The 22,336-nt window shown below is 33.8% G+C and overlaps 2 protein-coding genes across 2 annotated transcripts; one reads left to right on the top strand and one right to left on the bottom strand.

Moving 5' to 3' along the window:
* Positions 1-8,452: 8,452 nt before the first annotated feature.
* On the top strand, positions 8,453-11,434 carry LOC120150410 (light-inducible protein CPRF2-like). Its single transcript, XM_039163093.1, has 7 exons — positions 8,453-8,819; positions 9,940-10,036; positions 10,142-10,331; positions 10,441-10,516; positions 10,597-10,722; positions 10,841-11,108; positions 11,146-11,434. Exons 1-7 carry the CDS (start codon positions 8,478-8,480, stop codon positions 11,190-11,192), a joined length of 1,146 nt encoding a protein of 381 aa, XP_039019024.1. The 5' UTR covers positions 8,453-8,477; the 3' UTR covers positions 11,193-11,434.
* A 1,280-nt stretch (positions 11,435-12,714) lies between these two features.
* Positions 12,715-21,447, bottom strand: LOC120150222 (mediator of RNA polymerase II transcription subunit 14-like). Its single transcript, XM_039162911.1, is given in 9 exon segments — positions 12,715-12,953; positions 12,956-13,692; positions 14,080-15,170; positions 16,052-17,070; positions 17,155-18,136; positions 18,247-18,421; positions 18,692-18,786; positions 19,007-20,071; positions 21,026-21,447. Coding segments are annotated over 9 exon segments (5,484 nt in total). The 5' UTR covers positions 21,236-21,447; the 3' UTR covers positions 12,715-12,843.
* Positions 21,448-22,336: the final 889 nt, after the last annotated feature.

Genomic DNA, 22,336 nt, shown 5'->3' with positions numbered 1-22,336 from the left:
GTACAGTACCGATACTTCCTTACTGTGGTATCGATACTATGCTTCAATATCGATACCTATTCATTATTCTGGAATTCGTCTTCTAAAAATGGTACTGATACTTGTACATTGGTATCGATACTCCTGGTATCGATGCTACTCCTTAGGTATCGATACTCTTTGAAGGATTCATCAACTTTTACCTTATGGTATCAATACTGCTCATCCAGTATCGATACCCAGACCAAGATATCACCTATTTTTGCCCTGAAGTATTGGTAATGTTCTTCCAGTATCGATACCCCTTGCCCAGAACTTACACATTTTAACCCTAAAATCAACCAAAACTCAGCTAAATTTCTCATTTTACTCTTCTTTAAAACCTTTAAACTTAACTACACTTATTCAAATCAACTTATCTCACTTTAATTCGTCTTAACATCCAATATCTAACTAGAACACTTAAACCCAAAAATCACACTAAATATTCAACATGTCTCAAATCCATATCTAATGCTTTAGATTTCTTATTTCAGCTTATGACAAGTCAATTATGACTTCAAAATACATTTATTAACCTTTTCTCAACAATTCACTTACAAACCCTTTATACAAAATCTCTCATAACTTGCAAATCTTTTACTTTTTACTTCTCTTTAAGATTCCTTAAGCTTTCTTAATACTCCAAAAATCAAAACCACTCGTAAATTGTAAGAAATAACCAACAGGAAAAATTCTTACCTTAACCAAGCACTCACGGTGGAAGAAGAAGAAACTAAATTCCATATTTTTCCTTCCTTTATCTCATATCCTCAACGTGCTTATATAACAATCACAATGAATTTTAAATTCATTTCCTTTGTCAAATGACCTACATATCTTTCTATCCTTCCATCTTTACAAATCAATCCTACACAAATAATTCCAATTAAATCCTTGAACTTTTTAATTTATCAAAATTAACCACAAAATTTTAAAATCTTACACTTTGGTCACTAACCCGGTTTTTGAGATGTTACAAGGTGACTAAAATGCAAGAGCCCTAAAAGTTCGATGGCTATTTATATATTTTACCCTAAATGCTATCACATCCCTGCATATGCGGTGCTCAAACTTGAGATCTTAAGAGATAACAACAAATCCCTTGGCTTAAATATTGTATGAAGAAATTTTTTTTAGTGTGTGGAAATGAAAATTAGGCGTCGATTTATTTTTAAGGGTGTCAATATTTTAAAAATGTATATATTAATTTTATTTTTAAATTTTTTATATTAAATTTATAAGGAATTTTTTTAAAAGTATCATATTACATTATAAGCCGGCCTCGGCCCATGTCCTTACACATGAGGAAAATTCCTAGAAAATAGCCATGAAGGTGAATGCAGCTTTGTTTGGTTTTGGGACCAAAGGAAATTACTTGGAAAGTATCCTTTTCGGTTTTACTCAAAAGACAAAGTAATAATAGTGAAATTTTAAGGTGCAGTTTTTTTTATTAAAAAATCATATGGAAACGTAAAGTTTTTCCATAAATAAATAAATAAATAAAGTATTTAATTATTATATAAAATAAATAATAACCTTATAATAAAATTTATTTTCAAGATTCACTCGTTTTTTTAAGAAAGAAACTACATAATGCAATATATGTAGGGATGGGTAAAAAAATTAGTTTCGGGTCGGGCCGGGTTCGAGTTTAAGGTGAAAAATACCTGACCTGACCCGAAAAAATATATAATTTTATATATTTATGAATAATTACAATAATACTCCTTTTTATATTATTTTTTCAATTAAATCACTGTTTTTATTGAATAAATATAATATTTTTTTTTATTTCTGGTCGGGTCAGGTTTTTAAGTTATATATTGGGTCGGGTGGAATCTTGTTTTGGTCAGGTCGGGTCGAATCTCGGGTGGAGGATTCCTTGTTCTTGGGTCGGGTGGATGAAAAACTTGACCCATGCTCATCCCTAAATGAGACACAAATTATGAGATGCAGGGAGTAAGAATTATATATATTTAAACTGAATCTAAAAAATATCAATTAGACCAATCTACTTTTTAACATAATTTGTACATATTTTTATTTTATGGGTCATGGGTGGGCCATGGCCTAGGTACGTCCACCCTTAGTCTAAGTATTTTTCTGTATTTTTAAAAAAAATAAAAAATAGAAATAATATATATTAAATTATTTGTGTAAAATTTTTATAAAAAAGTATATAAATTAGAAATAAAAAAATATGTTCTAAGAAATTTTATGTAAATATTTTCATTTTAATATTAATAATTTAACTTGTTAAAAAGAAAATATATCTCAATGACAATTTGATAAAATATTCATTCTTTGTATCCTATATTCTTAATTTTATATTCTTGCTTAATAAACCAAACAATATAATACGACGTTCTCAATAAAATATTAAATAGTAATATATTCTAATAATCTTATTTTAAAAAACAATCTTCCATTTTGTTAATCAAATCAATCTAAATGTTAAAGCCAAATGTTTGTAACGGTGTGTACAGATTATATGTATGAAGAAATTGTTCATAGACTGCATGATGATGTGCTTTGTGTATTATATTAGTCAGAGTTGTTGCAAGCCAAGTATCGTTTCTCGTGAATATGCATGTACTTGATAACAAAAAAATAAAAAAATAAAAATAAAGGTGGCTAGCGTGATGGAATGCTACAAAAGTTTATATTGTTATTATTATCACATGAATTTGTTATGATGTCAGATGAGATGATATGAGTCTCGTTTATAGGATTAAATTGATACAAATAATCATCGATATGTTTAACCGTATAATAAGAATAAGGTTTAATGTAAAAATAAATATTTAAATTATATTTTAAATTAAATTTATATATTAATTTTTTTATTAAAAATAAATGTTTATTTTTTTATTAGACTTTTAGATGTTTGATCCGTCACGGTCGTTAAATTTTATTGTTATTTGATATGTGTTGGACTTGTAAAATAAAATTTTAAATTATAATTTATTTTTTAAAAAAAAATCTCATATTTCTTTAAAATCACAAAAAACCCAAAACCCTAACATTTTTAATTTCAAATTCATTTTCAATCGTGGTCAATCATTTCTGGTCACCATCTCTACCTCTAAAAGGCCACCTACTTGTCATCATCCTTGTCATTACTTAAAACTCCTAAATACCTAAACCCTTAAATCCCCAACTCTAAATTTAATGAGCATTTGAGACGAAGGGAAATTTAATGGTTGGGGAGGAAATATGAGAAGAAGGGGGAAGGAGAGGGGTCTTGAGAGAAGAAAGGGAAGGGGAAAGCAAACAAAGGTTAACTTTTAGATAAAATAACAAATATAGTAACACGTGTTAGATAACGATTTTTTTAGTGACCGTTACAGTCTAGATACTTAAAAGTGTAACGTCAAAAACATTAGATATCTATTTTAACAAAAATATTTTTAGACATATATTATAATAAAAAAATCTTAAATACCAAAAGTTAATATAAGATATAGTTTAAAAAGTTACTTTTGCATTAAGTCTAAGAATGATGATAATTCTTAATAACTTGTGATATCCGTGTGAACGTATTTATTGTGAATTGATAAACTTAACATCGGAATATTGCTTACGGCCGACATGATCAAGTACTAGGAGTATGTACATGTTATGACTGTCATGAGCATGTTACCAATGAATGACATGATCAAGTACTAGGAGTGTGTGCTTTGTCACAGATTTATTGGTTTCATAGGCAAATACACAATTCGTCAAAGGTGGCGGTGGAGAAGCACTACATCATTGAGGGAGTCTATGTCATCACTTGGACTCTAATTCTTATATGCATGTGTGTCTTGAAACCTTTCTCTTATGTCCATTGGTTTGTAAATTTCGACTGCATCTTTTGTCATTGTATTTCATATGGTAAGTCGGAGTCGGGTTTGAATTTGAGTTTGGATTCGGATTATGATTTAGGTGGGTTTGATCCAGGCCTAGGAGTTTATAACTAGGTTTCATTGGATTTGGGTGTTAAGTTTATAAATGGGCTTAGGTTAGCTTTTTAGATTTGGATTTGGGTATTAAAGAAGGTTGGCCTTGGAAAAAATTGGTATCTACATGCGTTTTTTACTCTAAGATGTGGACTTTACAAAGGTGATCTTCTTTCCCCGTATTTATTTTATTTTGCATCGAAGGATTACCTTGTTTGTTTTGACAGCCTCATATTCCAAGTACTTATTCTGGTGTTTGCCTAAGCATGATGATCCGTTTCTGCATCATTTGCTTTTCGTTGATGATTGCTTCTCTTCATTGTTTCAGATTAAAGCTGTTGAAATATAATAGATTGTAAATTAGTTTAATTCAAGAATGATCTATCCTTTTCTTTTAAAGAGACATGTCCTATACGAAAAACTGTAACCTTTTAAAGTGGTGTCTATTAGATGCATACAGATAGATGATCCATGGTGTTCTCCGGTTCATTACAAACAATCCAATCTTCTATGATAAAAGTAAGAATAAGTGATTTTTTTTTTATTTTACTTTTCAAAAGAAATTCAAACTTTGTTGTATCCCGAGAGGACCTTTGTCTTAACCCTCTAACAATTGTGTGGAAACAAATAATTCTCTTTGGAAAGCGTCGTTAGTGACTCGAAATTTTCTATATAACTCTATATCATCTCCAGTTTTATTATCTTCAGATAAAAATTCAAAAGAGAAGCAACTATGTCTACCAAAGTCTTAGATTACACTTGTAAATGAAAATAATAGAAGGACGAAATTAAAGTTGAATGGTAGTAGTAATAATAGTAATAATAATAATGTAAAAACGACCGAAAAGTAGTTGAGATAAGAAGCATCCCTTGCAAAAAGGAAAAGGTTTGGTTGGCCCTTCAAAATTGGAAAGGGGAACCTTTGAATTAAAGCTTTGCTCACCATATTTCCATACTTTTTCCTCCTATTTCTTTGTTCTCTCCTTAATGGAAAACACAAACACCCACTAACATGTCTTATACGTAGTTTTCCAAATAATAATTTGTTAAAGTATTCGTACATATAAATATATTCATGAGAGTTAACTTTAAAAAGTTATTTTCTTTTGAATGTAAGATTTCCATGGACATATTTTCACACAAACAATAGAATTTGATTTCGTTGATAAAAGATTGAATTTTTTTTTCTTTTGAATAGTCTAGGGTGTTTATAAGGTAAAGTTATTCATATTTTTTTAAGCATATATACATTCTATAAGTGCAACCCGAATGTCTCCTCTCATTGAGTAGCTGATACCACTGATTCAGTTAAGGCAAATAGCCCATATATATAATCTCTCCTGTTGGTCAATCCCACCTTGCGACCTTCATCCCCCTTCGAATGAACAAAGTAAACTCAAAACTTTAAAGAAAAACAAATCATATGTCTACTATTAAGACCAATAGTTTAATAAAAGATTAAAAGTTACTTTCTCTTGTTGATTGAAAAAAAATGTATATTTGGGTAAAAGACACCGATCCCTAAGGTTTGATATAAAATATACTTGGCCATTATGATTTTAAAAATATGTACTTATCCCTTTAGGTTAGGTTAGAAGAAATCCTCATATATCTCCTTGAGATATATTTACTATGTAAATTTAAAATAGGATAAATTACATGTTTAGTCATCAAACTATTAAATATGAACTTGATTATTAAATTTTTAAATATTAATTTTGGATCACTCAATCATTAATTCTTTAATGTCGTTTAAAAATTATATTGAAACTTTGAAACATTTTGTTAAATTTATGCAACCCGTGAAAATGTGCTCCCTCAAAATCTTAAATTCAAATTTTCGAACTCCGTTTGATTCATCAACGTCAAAATATTTATAATTTATATAAATATAATTTTTATAGTTTATAATTGTAAATGGTAGTTTTATAATTTATACTTATATGATTTGAAATATATCCATAAGGTTTAATATATGTTTTTATTAGAATATAATATAATTTTCATTTTCATGTAATCGTGATCAAAATAATTTTACAAACAAATATTTCTGTTATTATTTTTAATACATTAGACTCATTTAAAGCAATTTTTCTTTTTCTTTTTTCAATTTGTATTTTATGATCAATATATTATAGAATTATGATATTCTAATCCATGCACATTTTCTTGTTCGAAACATTGTGTATCTTGTAATGCTTCGGATTTCAGGTCAACGATGTCAGGTTGACTCGAGTCGATTAAGAATTGATTTAAAATAGTATTAGTAAACATTGGGCCATGTTTGAGCTTGATTGAACTAGAATTAATCCTAAAATGGGAACTTTTGAATTAGGTTCAATGAAGGGAGGACCAATGAGGTAATTAACCCATCTAGTATTTGAAAGGCTGATTTTCTTTTATTATGGTTATGCCAATGGCCGGCGAAGGAGGACAAAACTGCTTTATGTTTTCTCATTTTGTTCGCTCTTTTATCTTCGTTCTCCTTCACCTTTCTTCGTTCTCTCGAGTAGAGAGAACTCAGAGGAGCCAATTTTATTGTCTAGGAGTTTGATTAGGTAAGAACTATAATCTTCACCTCTAGAGCTTCTATTCAAGTTCTCTTTCTTAACGTTTGTCCATGATGGCCATGGTGAGGGTTTTAGAGGAGTTTTGAGCTCTTGAGCTTAAGGGTGATTCTAACATGTTTCTAATGCTTGGAATTCATGTCTTTACTTATCTTAAGTCTTTTCTATTTTATTTTACCAAGCACCTTCGTAACGTTTTCATATAATTCATTATATTAAATAATCTCATCATTAAAAAAATCAAGTATAAGAACCAATTAAGTGCTAAAAGAAAATATTATTCTCGGTTTTGGGTTCGAACAATTGCGTTTGTAGGGTGTATGTTGTCAATTGGTTAAAAAATCATTTTTTATTAAGTTAAAGTGATACAAAGTAATATATGTTCTAAATACTCTCAACTATTTGACAATGAACGTGCAATCACCCTTGCAGTCGCTGGTGCTCAAACCCATAACCTGAGTAACAATTTCTTTAACCATTAAAGTAAATTAGTATAGATTAAAAAAATCTTAATAAATATTATTTTATAATCACTCTATATTATTAAAAAATAAATTTTAAATAATGATTTAATCAAACACAACATCTATTGCATCTTTTTTTTATTGTGTAAAGAATATTAAATTATAAATATTAAAATGGAAAAGGCATGTTTTGAGAGTGGCTTGGGCGTTGTGTGGATAAAATGGGGTCCACCAACATGTGGACCCAATTCAATATTCATCCATAGAAATAAAGGCCGCATCTCAAGGACGAAGGACCTCTCCATTCCGTCCCTTCCTATCCAATAGTAATAATCAAATCCATTAAATTAATAAATATTAAATATTTGATACATAAATGTTTTTCCATAAACAAATTTAATTCTCATTAATTTATTTTAAATAAATAATTAATAATACATAACAATAGTTTAAAATTATTTTTTTTAAATTCCACTACTAATATATCAAAAATATATGGTCAGTTTATTAATTCAAAACTTGTAATTTTACTTGCAAGTTACATATTGTTTAGATATATGAAAAATATTTATTGAATAAAATATTATTTTTATAAATTCAGGATACATAAATTAAAAAATCATAACCAGAATAAATATATACTTCCTAAATAAAAAAAGGTAAAATTTACATTTAGTATCCCAACTATCATTTTTATTTAATTTTGATCATCCAACTATTTTTCTTTCAAAATCATATCTAACGTTTATTTTTTATTTCATTTTAATCACTCATCGTTAAAAAAATAACGATATTAACGTGTCATCATAAGATACTGCCATATTATCATTGAAAAGATAAAAAAAATATGACATCAACATTTTTATTAACTTTTTTAATAGTCTATGATCAAAATGGGAGTAAAACGTATCGTTAAGTATGATTAAAAGAACTAGTTATGTAACTAAAATGAAACAAAAGTGATAGTTGAGTGTATCAGAGGTTAGAGATGTTCAATTGGTTAATTTGGTTATCGATTGAACCGAATTAACCGATATTTTTTTTTTGTCTTCTCGGTTTCAAGGTTTCGTCTTAACTAATCTGAACTTTACTTAAGCGATATCAAATTGCTTATCACTTGAACTAAATTAAACCAAACTTTTTTTCAGAAATATTAGTCAAACTAATTTATTTCGATTGGGTAGTTTAATTAAAACCGAAAAATAAACACATTATAGTTTAACCTAAAAACAATTGAAGATATATTCTTATTTCGAAAGCAAAAAAAGCGCGTGGTTGCACCAAAATTATTCTAGAGACGGGAGCAATGAATTTTGTAAACCTTATCCATATAAGAAAATTCGGAGGGGACCACAGGAATTGAATGGCACCAAATAATAAAATAATTAATGACAGAAAAATATTGTAAGTAAAGTCTTTATGACTCGAATCTGAATCAGCAATCATAGAAATAAAACCCCAACCAAATCAACAAACAAAACACAATGGATAGAGTTTTCTCCGTCGAGAACCCCTTCTGGTCGTCTTCCTCCTCCTCCTCCTACGCCGCCGCCGGAGAGAACGATGAGACAACCGGTCCTACAATGAACCGTAGTGCTTCCGAGTGGGCTTTTCAGAGGTTTATTACAGAAGAAGTTGATAAGAAACTTGAAGATAAAGAAGAAGGCCAGACTAAGGGAGATCTGGAGAAGAATGGGGCGACGTCGTTTTTCAATGTCTGTTCTGAGAGTAACAAGAATAACAATGTTCCCGTGGATTTAGATGAATACCAAGCTGTTCTTAAGAACAAGCTTAACTTGGCTTGCGCTGCTGTTGCCATGTCAAGGGTAAGTCTTTTTTTCTCTTGTGAAATGTTGTTATTATTTTCGTCTCTGTGTTTGGATGATGAGAAACGGCGTTGCGAATAAAAGGGTAAAGGCGGGAAAGTTTGGATCACTAATGTTTTTGCTTTTATTAAATACATGATTTTTTTCCTTCTTTTTCTGGGTTGTGTTTGGCGGTTGAGAAAATTTAAAGTGTACTTTTTTTAATAAAAAAAAAAGCATAGGTTCATTCAAAAAGAAAAGTCTGGATAGTTTCTTAAAACTGAAATTTGTTTCTTTTGGGATGTTTTAGGCTAATTTAACTTTGGTCTGATTTTCCAAGAAAATCAAGGTTTTTCGTTTGGCTTTGTGGCAGTGAAAAGGTTAACCTGATTTTTTTTAGGATGGAAATAAATGTATTAATAATACAAAATTTTTATATAGCATAAATAAAATTTTAAAATTGACACAATCAGAAAAATAAATAACTATTAGGAGCACAATTAGAAACATAGATAACTATTAGGAGAAAATTCGGACGTGCCCTTCTCACACAAAAGCGGCTCTGCCACTGGTTTGATAACACTCGTGGTGTACTTGTCCATACATATTCGGATATGAATACACGTATAATTTTCTAAAAATACGGAAAATACTAAATAAGTGGAGTATATTTATAGAAGACATACATTAATATCGGAGACGCTCATCCAAATCATTGTAGCATAAACTAGTATTAGGAAATCCTAAAACAGCTTATTGATACTATTAATATCAGTTTGTTTATCATTTTTTGCTTTGATTTGGATGGTTGATGTTCATTATTCAGATTCTTTCTCCCATGAATTCGGAATAAGCTTGGTTTGGATGCTTTCTAATGAGTTGTTTTTGTACAAGGAAGTATCTTTTTCCCATAAAAAGAGAAAATTCTTATAGCTATGTTACTCGTACTCGTGTGTGAGTGTTGGATACGAGTATATGCGTATGATACTGATATGTTCAACTTTTTCTTTGAAAAGAGTAAAAATTCTTATAGCTATGTTACTCGTATTTGTGTGCGAGTGTTGGATATGAGTATATGCATATGACATTTATATGTGTATTACATGAGTATGACTTATTATGTTATATCCATATCAAACAGGCATGTTTTGTGAAGCCCCAAGACTCTGGTGCTAGAGCTGATAGTGGATCGCAGGCTTCCAATACTCTGCAATCTGGATCCAAAGCTACTTCTAAAGGTTTAAAATCATCAGTTCATCACTGAAATTTCTTAGATGCAGCTGCTCTGCGTACCATTTTCTTTGTTGCAGTGTCCATTATATTCGTTTTCACTGTATATATAGGGGCCAGTGATAAGGACGGTAATGCACCGGTGGGATTTCCTCCCTTGCTCAAGGGACAAAAGAAGTCTGGAGCTCAGGTGAGGCCAAGCACAATTGGATCATCAAGTGAACTGTCGGACGAAGATGAACTTGAAGGAGAGAATGAAACAATGGAGAATATGGATCCTGCTGATGCAAAACGTGTAAGGAGGTAATCGTTCCTTACCCTTTTTCTTCTAGATTGCCGATAGGTTCACATTGAATAATTCTTGTTCATAATTGTGCATTTTATGATGCTATCAATTCATATGGTGGTTAAGGATGCTTTCAAATCGAGAGTCAGCTAGGCGCTCTAGAAGAAGGAAGCAGGCTCACTTGACTGAACTTGGGACACAGGTGCCTTTGTTTGTTAGTTTCCTCTTTGTTTTACTGAACCACCTTTGAGCTATAGAATCCTAATCCGTTATCTAATGTAGGTTTCTCAACTACGAGTCGAAAATGCAGCCTTATTGAAGCGTCTCTCTGACATTAGCCAAAAGTACAATAATGCAGCCGTTGACAACAGAGTTCTGAAAGCTGATGTCGAAACATTGAAAGCAAAGGTAAATGACTTATTGGATATATTGGTCTTAAAGTTTAGTTTCTGGCTTCATAGGGAGATTGTTTCAGTTCTGCAATGCTCAATAATATGCAGATTGGTGAACTTTGTTCTTTTTCTAGGTGAAAATGGCTGAAGAATCAGTCAAAAGAATCACCGGTTTGAGCTACTCAACCGAAATATCAAAAATGAGGATGTCGTTGTTTGACGGAAGTCCCCCCGATACGTCAACGGGTGCTGCTGTTCCTGTACAAGACGGATCAAAGCATCCCATATATCAGGCTGCTGCAAACAAAGCTATATCTACACATGACCTGAGAACCAGCAATGCACTCTCAGACATCTCTTCTGTAGAAAACATACAACTGAGTTCAGGAGGATCTGCCGTACCGGAAAAGAAAATCGGACGAACAAATTCCTTGCCGTACCGGAAAAGAAAATCGGACGAACAAATTCCTTGCAGCGAGTGGCTAGCTTGGAGCATCTACAAAAGCGGATCTGCGGGCGTGTGAGCCCCTGTAAGCCCCAGTTTAACGGTGAGAAAAAGTAGAAAATACACAAAAGCCTGCTGTAAAAAGAGATAAACTGAAGAATAGTCTTAGAATGATCAAATAGTAGTATAATTTCTGGTTTTAAATGTTGGAATCAATGTTATTCTTTATGTTAATTATGCAGTAATGGGCTAATGTCAACTGCTGAAAAGATTGATTCATCAATACATTATGCTCAATTATTTGCTATTGAACGAACATACTCATGTATATATGATGCTCAAACCCGAGACCTTAAGGAATAACAACAATACGCATATAATCAATGTTATTCATAAATTTATATGATAAAATTACACTCACTTTAGGGTATGAGAGTTTTTACCCTCCACTTGAACACTACCCAACCTGGTCTCTCCCCTATATAAAATTCGACATGACCCGACCCAAATTTGATTTTCTTTTCTAAAAAATTTGACTCTATCGGGTTGGATCATGTCGAAATTTGTCGACTTCAGATTAAATTTTTATCCCTAGATAAACATACACTAAACAAACGATAAACGAATATGTTCGTGAACGCTAAATGAACACGTTCTCGAACATTAAACAAACATGTTCGGGAATAATAAATAAACGAACACGGACAGCTTCAAAAATAAATAAATGAACAGAAATACGATACTAAAAATTTAAATGAACAAAAATCAAAAATAAACACCTTAAAAAATAAACAAACATGTTCGGGAATAATAAATAAACGAACACGGACAACTTCAAAAATAAATAAATGAACAGAAATACGATACTAAAAATTTAAATGAACAAAAACCAAACATAAACACCTTAAAAAATAAACAAACGAACATAAACATAATCTTGTTCGTTCAACCTCAATTCATTTACACCCTTATAATATTGTTCGTTCAAGCTCGGTTCATTTACATCTCTAAAAAGCAATTTAGAAAATGATTAATAATGGTATAAAAATGTATTTACCTAGATTAGCCCAAATTAATATAAAGTACAATAGCTTCTATTTAGATTTAATTAAAATATTATTAGACATAATATCAAAATTAACTCCTAATGTTCAATAAAATAATTGTTTTAACTCATAATCTAATTTTAGAGCATTTTAACTCCCAATGTTTCATTTTAAGACAAAAATAACTTTTAATTAAATAATAAATTTAACTTTTACTCCTTTTTTCTAGAATATTTTAACTTATTATGTTCCATTTTACAGTAACAAAAATATTATTTTAAAACATTGACCGTTTGTTAACTAACAAATTTCCTCCACAGAGAAATCTATCTCAAAATAAAATGTTAGAAAAAACCAAAATAACCATTTCGATAAACATATTTTGGCATTATATCAAATTATTAATATTATTATGAACAATAATAAAAATAATCCAACCTCAGGTAAAGGGATTTTAGAAACCACCTATGAAGAGGATTGTGATGGTACAAATCTGATTTTCCAACGGACGTGTTAATTAGGTAAGAAACAGTCCAAATGCTTATGATCTTCTAAGGAGAAAGCAGTACAAAATTTTTAGAAAAAACTTGCTACTAACGTGAATATATCAAACACTAATCAAATTTACAGTGAAATCCTAATCAAATCAGCAGAGACAATTAGAACTTGAACTTGAAATTGCCAAAAAGAAGTGGGTTGGATTTTTATCCATCTTTGAAACACCATCATTGCTCAATCCTTGAAGGCACAAGTGAGAGCTCTTTGTACATTGTCAGCTACAGTTCTTAACCTTCCCTGAGTTGCATCCGCCGGTGAAGAACCGCTAACCTCAATCGTCCGAGCCACCCTCTGCTTGCACTTCTCCCACTCATCAAGCCGCGACCAGTACGCCCATCCTCCATGGCTTCCTTCCATGCCAAGAAATGACACGTTAGGGTTTTCACCAAAGGAATATTTTAATCTCACCGAGACACAGTAGGGCAGCCATGCAGCACCCCCAGCAGTATTTATATGAGGTATATGGGCAGGATCAAGTACAACCGTCAGAGCAAAATCTACAGAGTTATGACGTCGATCATAGTGGATATTGCTTTTAGTTGCAGATGAACTTTCGGAAGCATCACCAATGTTCACCCCAGTATGATTTTCAAGACATAACTCAATTCGCGGTTTCTGAGCAGGAGCTATATCTCCACTCTGTGTTAATGCTAATCCTTTCTTCCAATCTATTAATTTCAGGAATTCTCGTAAAACTGAAATGGGTAATGTGAGAAGTGTAATGAATGATGCGACACGTGAGGCATCATAAGGTTCAGATGCGACACGTCGGCTAAAGTAGTCACATATCTCACTTATTTCGGACTGAGTTAATTCCTCTTGACCATTAGCATTGTTTTGTTGCTGCTGTTGCTGTTGATGGTGATGGAAGCGCTTCACGCTAAGAACCTGAAGAAGAAGTTGAACTCTGTGGACGCTTACGGCAAACACATAGCCTCTGCAGAAAGACGTGATCAGATAATTATCCAAATCTGAACTACATATAAAACACACAAAACCGGCCTAAGGAGAGGATCATTCAACAGAATAAAACTGATCAACAATGCAATGCAATTCTCCACTATGTTCATCGGAAATTAAGATGCAAAATATTATTAGCAAAAGATTCAAGACAGTCTATTTGCTGAAAGCTTTTAAGGGAGGTTGACCCATTCAATGCTAGGCATCAAATGACTGTACGTGCATTATTATCCATCAATTTGCACCAAGGACTATAGAACCAACAAAACTAGTAACGTACTTGGAAAATAAAATCAGTGAGCTCATCAAAGACAAAAGGTTTCATGCACGAAGAGAAGATAAACATACTGTAAATTAATCTTACCCCACAAAGAAACGCAAGGCAGGCTGTTCTTGGTCCAAGTTCAAAAGTGCACCTTCATTTTCCTTCAAGATTGATCCCAGGATCTCTTTCAAAAGTTCAGGTAACTGGGCAAATAACCACAGAACTCCGAGGTATTTAAGAATACCCCTCAAAACCTTCTTAAGAGCAACAACAGGAACCCATCCACCACCATATCCTCCGTCGTCACCAAGCCCAATAATGGCAGTATTCAGTTCCCCCCTAACGTGTGCAGGAACACCACTACCAGGCGGTCGACGTAGTGGCAATCCCGTGCTCGCAACAGCCAAATTCGGTGATCCTGGAAGAGCATTTCCCACACGGTTTAAAGCCGCTACCTGGTTTGCTGCCCTAGACATTGCTGCAGATGTAGGAAGGTTAATTCTATTTCCATTTGCTGAAAGCTGTGGACCTGTACTCAAGTTCATACTGTTAGAATTTGCTGGGCCAATTGTTTGTTGGCCACTCGTGAAACCAGAATCTAATCCGTTTAGTTCTTGGGCAACATGTTCCATAATGAAAGGCCTGAACTGTGGACATGGTAAGGACCCTCCAATAGAAGATCCCCCTCCAGGTGATGCTGCAGGTGGTGTCGCTGGTTGCAGCCAAACCTGATCACCAGCAAAGCACCGCATGTCAACTGCAAAACGCTTGCGATATATTATGCGTATCCAATATGGACCACGTAATACAACGGAGACATCAATGGGCAACAGTGAGCTAGGTACAATGCCAGGACCACCTCTCCCAGCAGCAGTTAACATTGCAGCCCCATGGAGGCTATGGTTCCCCATAGAGCTTGCAGAAGCAGATGCAGTAGTATTTCCTGCTGGAACAGCAGCAACCTGATTAACATTTGCAGTTGAACTGCTTGGCAGAAGTCCCTGAAATGGAGTGTATCCTGACTGTTTTGGCACAGAAGAAATAGCTCCAGATCCCCCAGAGACTCCAGGAGCAGGACTAGCTCGAGCAGGCCGAGTTGCAGCAGCAAGAGCATGCAAAGGACCTGCAGTTAGTCGAATGCAGTCTAACAGAGATGCAACTTCAGCTCCATCTATGAAATCTTCCAAAAACTGTACAAAGTAATCACAACAATCAGTGTATTTATGATGCGTAGTGGGAACTTGTACCAATATCAGATTTGAGCCAAAGAGAAGGTTCTCTATTATCCAGAATTATCTACATTATATCCAAAAGTTGAAAAGTGCCATGTGTTTAAGATGAACCCCTCCTTTTTCCTCATGTGAGATAAGCTTAAATAAGGTGCATCTCATAAGTGACCACACTGTGCCACAATGTAGTTCAAGGGAATTTTTTACTAAGACCTACTTGAACACATTCATGATTTCATGTATGTTACTTGTCAGCTGATCCGTTGAGGGAACTCTTATGCTCATAAATTATCAGTCTTTCTCTTAGCACAGTTCAAAGAAAATTATACAACTTTAAGCCAACAACCAATTGTCCTACTTGTTGAGGGAACTCTTATACTCATAAATGATCATTCTTTGTCTTAGTACAGTTCAAAGAAAATGATACAACTTTAAGCCAACAACCATTTGTCCAAAAGCCAGTAAAGGAAAAGGTAACAATGTTTTCATTCAAGCATTGAGGTAAACCACCATGGCATGAATAACAATTCATTCAGTGTTATTCTAAAAAAATTCAGGAATGAAATGATACTACCAAGCACCAAAATAGGATCTTTGTAATTCTGAAAAGCTCAGGAAAAACAGCGATGCTCTCAAGCCATCTAGCATGCTTAATCAAGTTCTTAAGAGGTAAAGATAAAATCAAAGAAAGGCCAGCAAAGACATTTTGTAATATTACATAATAAATGTAAAAGAAACAAAGTGGTTGACAAATGTACCAAGCAAGCACATAATCACAGTAAAATAGTACGAGACAAAATAATGGACAATGAAATTATTTTAAATGAAAGGGGGAAACAAACCTTGGTATGAGGCCAAAGTTGATCGGGAGACACATGCATTGTGCAACCTTCTTTACCAGATTCCCACTCCACAACAAAGCGAGCTAACACACCTGATCCAAAGCAAAACCACAAACTCAATAATCCTACTGCCTCAATCCTAAAAGACCTCCTCATCTGCTCTGATAACTTATCAGCAGCCTCAATAGCACCTTTGCCTCCAACAGGCGCTTTAACATCAGAGTTTGCACAGCCTTCTTCAGGTTTTTCTTCTGTTCTAACCCCGAGCAATTTCCACATCCCCAGAGAAAATGTTTTAGCATTAGAGAGCCTTCGTATATCCGCCACCAACTTTTTAATACTATCTGACTCAACAGAATGATAACTAAGAACAACACCATCCGGATCATAACGAATATGAGAATCCACATGAGATGTATTAGCTATGCGTATTTCAGAGCCCCAAGGTGTACTAGTACTTCCCTTCTGAAGTTCCCACAAATCTCTGAAGTGTTGGTCATTTATTTTGACATCCCAGTACAAGCTTCCAGGCCTGCCAAGTCGCAAGCAGATATGTCGCCACGAATCACCTTGGGAACATGGAAGTCGGAACCATATATTCGAGGATGCATTTCTTAAACCCACTTCTTCAACATAAGGAATGTCCAATTCCTCCATCTGACTAGTGAGTTTGGCATGTTTAATACATAGTGAAGAATGCCTAACCACGTGAAGAAGAGCAGAAACATAGATGCCAGAAGGTGCATTCCCTTTATTTGCTTCAGCTATAAGATTATCACAACTGTATGCTTCAGATTTAGAGATCATTTCCGAAGATTTAAGCACCTGAGATGCAGGCAGCTGAGTGCAAGCGACATCAGAGGTTTTCCTTCTCTTAGAAAAGCCTGCATCCACTTCTATACCTTGGAGAGAGGGAATAAAACTCAACAAATTTGAAATTTTGCGCTTTCGTGGATTCTGGTCGTGTTTGGAAGCATCATGAGAAGTGCCATGACAAATTGTAGTTTCTGCTGCTTGGGCTGCAAAAGGTACATTTAGCCAGTCAAATTTAAGTGAACACAAAACAATTTGAACAGATAGTGCACTCAGAGAAAGTATCTTACATATGACGGGTGAAGCCAAAGGGCTTGCTCCGGAAAATCTAACAGCTGCAGTAAGATTTCCAGGGGATGAGCTTCTAGATACATTAGGCTTTGCATTTTGTACAACGACTCGAGGAAGGGTTGGTCTAGGTGGAGATAATAGCCGAGACCTACTTGCTGAAGGTGCATCCTTTGAAGTATCATTTAGTAATCTCAACTGATCTTCATCCAATACTTCATTGTCAAGTGAATGAGGAGATCTGAGAGAAGCCAGATCCTGCTCAAATTTTGAAGCAGATAGCTTCTTTAAAGATGTGATTCTTCCTGTGCCAGATGATAACAAACCAAATGAAGCAGAGTGAAATGAGCTCTTAAGACCACTTGATGGATACAATGAACCATCATAATGAGTAGCTGAACCTGCTGATTTTGCAACATTATTATGCTGTGAGACCAGCAAACCCACTTCCCACTTTGGACAGGGGGTTCCTACTTTTACACTATGAACATTCATCGGGACAGAAGTAAGATGAGAGACACTCTGAGAAGGAAAAGGAATTGCAGATGTCCCCTTTTCAATTTCGAAAACTTCATCAACAATAGATGAAAAACTTGATGAAGGACCCCCAACATTTTGCATAGAACCATCAAGGTTGAACACATCACGTTCAGATATCTGATTTGGTCTCCCAACATTAGGCAAAGATGAAACCAACTTCCCCCAGTCAATTATGCTCAAATTTGTTTCATCTTCAAGCATCTGCATCTGGCTAATGTCAATTTTCTTAATGCGCAACGCATTATCTAAGTCATTAAACGAATGACCTTTCCCTGATGCTTCTGGCTGAGTCTCTAGCAGTTTAAACACCGGCTTGAAATCCTTATCAAGTTCCATCAAGAGAAAATAAGAATTCCCGGAGTCCGGAAACCCCATTACCAGTACAGCAGAACCATTCACGAGGTTCTTGGGCACTTTCACTGCAGCAAAACCATGTTCATAGACCTACAAGAATTAAACATACAGATTCATTAATCATTACAAAATAAATAAAAGGACAAAAACAGTTATATTGCATTTTGGTAACAATAAAAATAAAAAGCATAGATGGTTACTTCGAGGCCTAAGAATTTTCCAATAGCGGCAAATAGATGTAATATACTTTTGCTTCGCAAGCTTGTAAAAACATCAGCTGCTGCCATAGTTCCTTGATTTAAAGTTTCTTCACACTCTAACAATGCTGAAGGTGCAAGAATATTTTGTGATAACTGGAGAAGAAAGCGGCCATTTCTGTGACCCAAAACAAAGCTTCATAAACTCTAAAGTAGGCCAAGAAATATTTATTAACAGAACTGCAACTGTAAATATGCCAGTTCAAAAATCTTGCGTTAAAAAAAAGATTAACTAGGTCAAGAAGCATCTATGCAAGTAACAAAGTTTAAAAATGTGCAGATAAGTACTTTTTGAGAGAGTGCACATATTAAGGGTGGGTGCACATGGAAAAGAAGTAAAAAAATAGACACGGAAAAGGACATGTTACTTGTATGGGTAAAAGCTGACCTTATATTTATTCCAAGGGTAAAAAAAGATGAGCCATAAGCACGGACTCGCAATAATTCCTGCCCCCCATGTTCCTTACTGTCAAGCTTAGCATCCTTCAACAACACAAAATGGAGGGAAAATATCAAATTCACCAAAAAGTATCATCAGTGATATTGTAATAAAAACTTCAGCAATGGCATAGTGTGATGATAATTTGATAAAAAGACAAAGAACTAAGGTACAATTGGTTTAGCCCAAGTAGATTCTATCTCCTGATTAAGACATTCCAGGATAAGTTGCCAGCAAATAAATCCATAATATAAGGAAATCAACCTTTCTATGCTCACTATCAGCTTCATCAGCCTGTGAAAGGAGAACAACATCACTAGCATCTCGACAAATCTGCGCATCTTTCATCAGCTCTTTCTGAATTTCCAGCAGACGAGTATATCTATTGCATGATATAGCTCTTAATAGCAGCTTTTCTACATTAATGCAACTTTGATCAAGGAAGAAAACCGCCTCCTTGCCAGTTAATGGGTCTATAACAAACGTGCTATGTTGACACTTAATCTGCAGGTCCAGTCCAGGTTCAATTTTTATATATGGGCAAGATCCTGAGTCTGAAGCACCTGAGTTTTTATCAAAATCTAGCCAATAGAGAAGTTTCAATCCAGGAGTTCGTAGACCAGCTGAATCAGATTCATTATCTTGATTCAGCTGTGTGGACCCACCACTTCCTCCGTCAGATATCAGCTCAAAGCGTATAGCATCTTTCCATCTCCCTTGTCGGAGTGCTTGTACTTGCCTTATGACAGTGTCCATCACAAGTGCAACACAGAGCTCATGCAGAACCGTGTATAAGGTAGCAAATGGATTCTCTGCTGCAGACATTCTGCGCTCTAAGTCATCTCCAAGGACATGCCTCCTCATCTCCTGTAATTTCACAGGCCCGCTTCTCTCACCAACCAGTAATTCTAAATGCAATATCCTCCACAATGATAGATGTCCACGATAACCAAGAGTAACTAACACCTTAAATTCTCCATCTACACGAATCAAAGCGGTACCATCAGCAACTTTCACTTCAGAAATTTCCTTGGGCAATGTAATTTCAAGTAACTTAGAAAGTACAAGTGTGTCCAGCTTTTTCAAAGCCGGGTTTTGCTGATCTTCAGTTAATGAGCTTTGCATACCCACATCTTCTATACATTTTGGTAACCGCTCATATGATCCTGTGAGTAGGACTTCAACAGCAGATGGAACGTCATACACAGGGGCACGAGCTTGCTGTAACCCCTCATGCATGAAGAACAATGAGTCTGAAGCCTGGGTGAAACATGTATCATGACTTGATAAAGTTGATGCCAGTTGCTGGCAATACTGTATGAGTGGAACCTGCATATTACGACATAAAGCTAACTATGAGCTTATATAGCCAATATGTCAATTGATACCCATGTGGAAAGGACACTACGGAATTTGGAATCAAAGGTAAAAATTTACTTCCAGAAGCAATTTAGAGGCAGCACACTCACCCATCACAATAGTTCAAATTCATTAACTAAGATAATATAGCTCTTTAATATCCAACCAACATAATTAAAATGATCTAAAACATTAATTAATGCTAAAAAATCTGCAAAGGTTCAAGGCAATCATTGTGTCTAGACAGAATTCAACTACAACAACGGGATAAACTAATGGGTTGGGAACTTGCCATAGAAATTGAAGTCATAAAGGTGTTGAAAACTCATAACAGAGTTAATGGAAACAAAAAAGTTGGCATATCCATGATAATTCAGCAATCATCAGGTCAACTCTTACACATCTATCCCCACAAGTAATCTATTTGAGCACATTACTAATAATCTAAATAAGAACTGGGCACGATGATGAGTGACAACCATAGCCGACACTCGGTTAGATATTCACCCTTTTATTTTTTTAAAGTAATTGTATTTCTTCATTATTTGTTCTCACTAGTGCAACACCAAGCTATAATTCTATAACAATGCCTTGATTCTACACTTCAGGAGATTCAAAACTAACTAAAATCCGATAAATTGCACAACCAGAAACAAAAAAACACGTGCTACAAATAAAATACTTGATTCGCTTCCATAATTCAATTTTCAAAAGACAATTAACTAACAAAAAGGACAAGTCACAAGCTTAAAACTCAAAAACCAATAAATCTTTTTACTAAAAAAGAGCTCAAATCTTTCAATTAAGAAAACCATAATATTTTCAAGCAACAAAACACCCACAAATCTTTTTCGAAGAAAGACATGTGAAACTTGAAGCAAACTAGCTAAGTGAACTCGGGTGAACATGAGCGGCTCGACTAACCTGCTGACACCACTTAGCCAGAACATTGAGTCTAAGCATCCGTTGCTGGGTCTTGACTATATACTTAAGGAGATTGATCTTCTTCTCCGTATCCGATTGGTCGCTTGATTTAGATTTATCCACGAGTTCTTTCAATGACCTGAAAGATTCCTCGGCCGTTCGACTCACTAAACTCGAAAAGTCCACCGTTTGTTGCCCTAATTCAGCCATTGAAAACAATAATGAAAATCCCTCCAAGCAAAAAGATAAGAAATTGATGTTAATTAGGGAATCTAGGGGTCAGAATGGATCTGGGTTTCATTTAAAAATCAAGAAATTAAGGTTTTTGAACATCTCTCTCTCCCCCCTTTAGGTTTCTCACGTAAGAGAAATTGAGTTTTTCTCTAGCTTCGGGAGAGAAAGAGAGAGGCACAACACACTAAAATTTTCAGATGTAAGAAAGATATAAAAAACAAAGAATTCCACGTCATTTTAAAACTAATTCCATTTTATGGTTAATTACAATATACATCCCTGAACTATGTCTGATTTTAAATTTATCTCAAAATTTCAAAGTATTTCAATTAAACTTTAGGCAAAAAGGTACATGGGGTCCTTGTACTTTGAAAAAAAATCCAATGTGACTCTCAAACTTTGAAAACAAACTCAATGTGACCCTTTGACCAATGATCCTCAGAATAGTCTCTTATATAGTTAGAGTGCAATTTCGTAAATCGTTTGAATGAAAGGATATCCTTAGTGATTTTAAAATAAGTTTTAATATTTATATTTTTAAATTTTTAATCGCAATATATTTAATTTCATGCTTTATTAGCATTATTATTTTCACTTATCTCATCTATTTTATACTCAACATGTTAATTCTGTTGGCATCACATATTTTTGGTTCGTTAAAGTGTTAGGGTAATTTCATTTTATTAATTAGAAAAACATTCTTTTAAATAAATCGAGTGAATTGCGGCATTTACTTTCAAAAGAATCAATCAAGATTATATCTTCAATTAAAATCTTTAAACCATTTTTTATAATTACCACCATCAACAAAATATATGAAACTTTTAAACCATTTTGTTATTCTAATTTCTAAATATATAAAATCAATTTATTCAATTTCTTTAATACTAAACCAACAAAATCTTTAATAAAAATTAAAATACAATTCAAAATATATATTTCTTTAAATATATACATCATCATGATACTTTTACTGACTTAAATGCCTATTTCCTATAATCACTCAAGTGATGAAACAATTCACCAAACCGTTACATGCAAAATAATAGTCATTTCACCCAACCAGACATGCTTTTG

Source organism: Hibiscus syriacus, unplaced genomic scaffold, assembly GCF_006381635.1.
Source record: "Hibiscus syriacus cultivar Baekdansim isolate YM2019G1 unplaced genomic scaffold, ASM638163v2 tig00111022_pilon, whole genome shotgun sequence".
Lineage (NCBI taxonomy): Eukaryota > Viridiplantae > Streptophyta > Magnoliopsida > Malvales > Malvaceae > Hibiscus > Hibiscus syriacus.
The sequence above is the reverse complement of the archived record's forward strand: the minus strand, read 5'-3'. Positions and strand labels throughout refer to the sequence as shown.

Bases quoted from the DNA above. Each gene is read 5' to 3' on its own strand.
- LOC120150410 (XM_039163093.1), top strand. From the start codon at position 8,478: ATGGATAGAGTTTTCTCCGTCGAGAACCCCTTCTGGTCGTCTTCCTCC. The intron at 10,037-10,141 runs GTTTAAAATCAT...CTGTATATATAG, and splicing joins ATCCAAAGCTACTTCTAAAG to GGGCCAGTGATAAGGACGGT. The intron at 11,109-11,145 runs CGGAAAAGAAAA...TTCCTTGCCGTA, and splicing joins TTCAGGAGGATCTGCCGTAC to CCGGAAAAGAAAATCGGACG.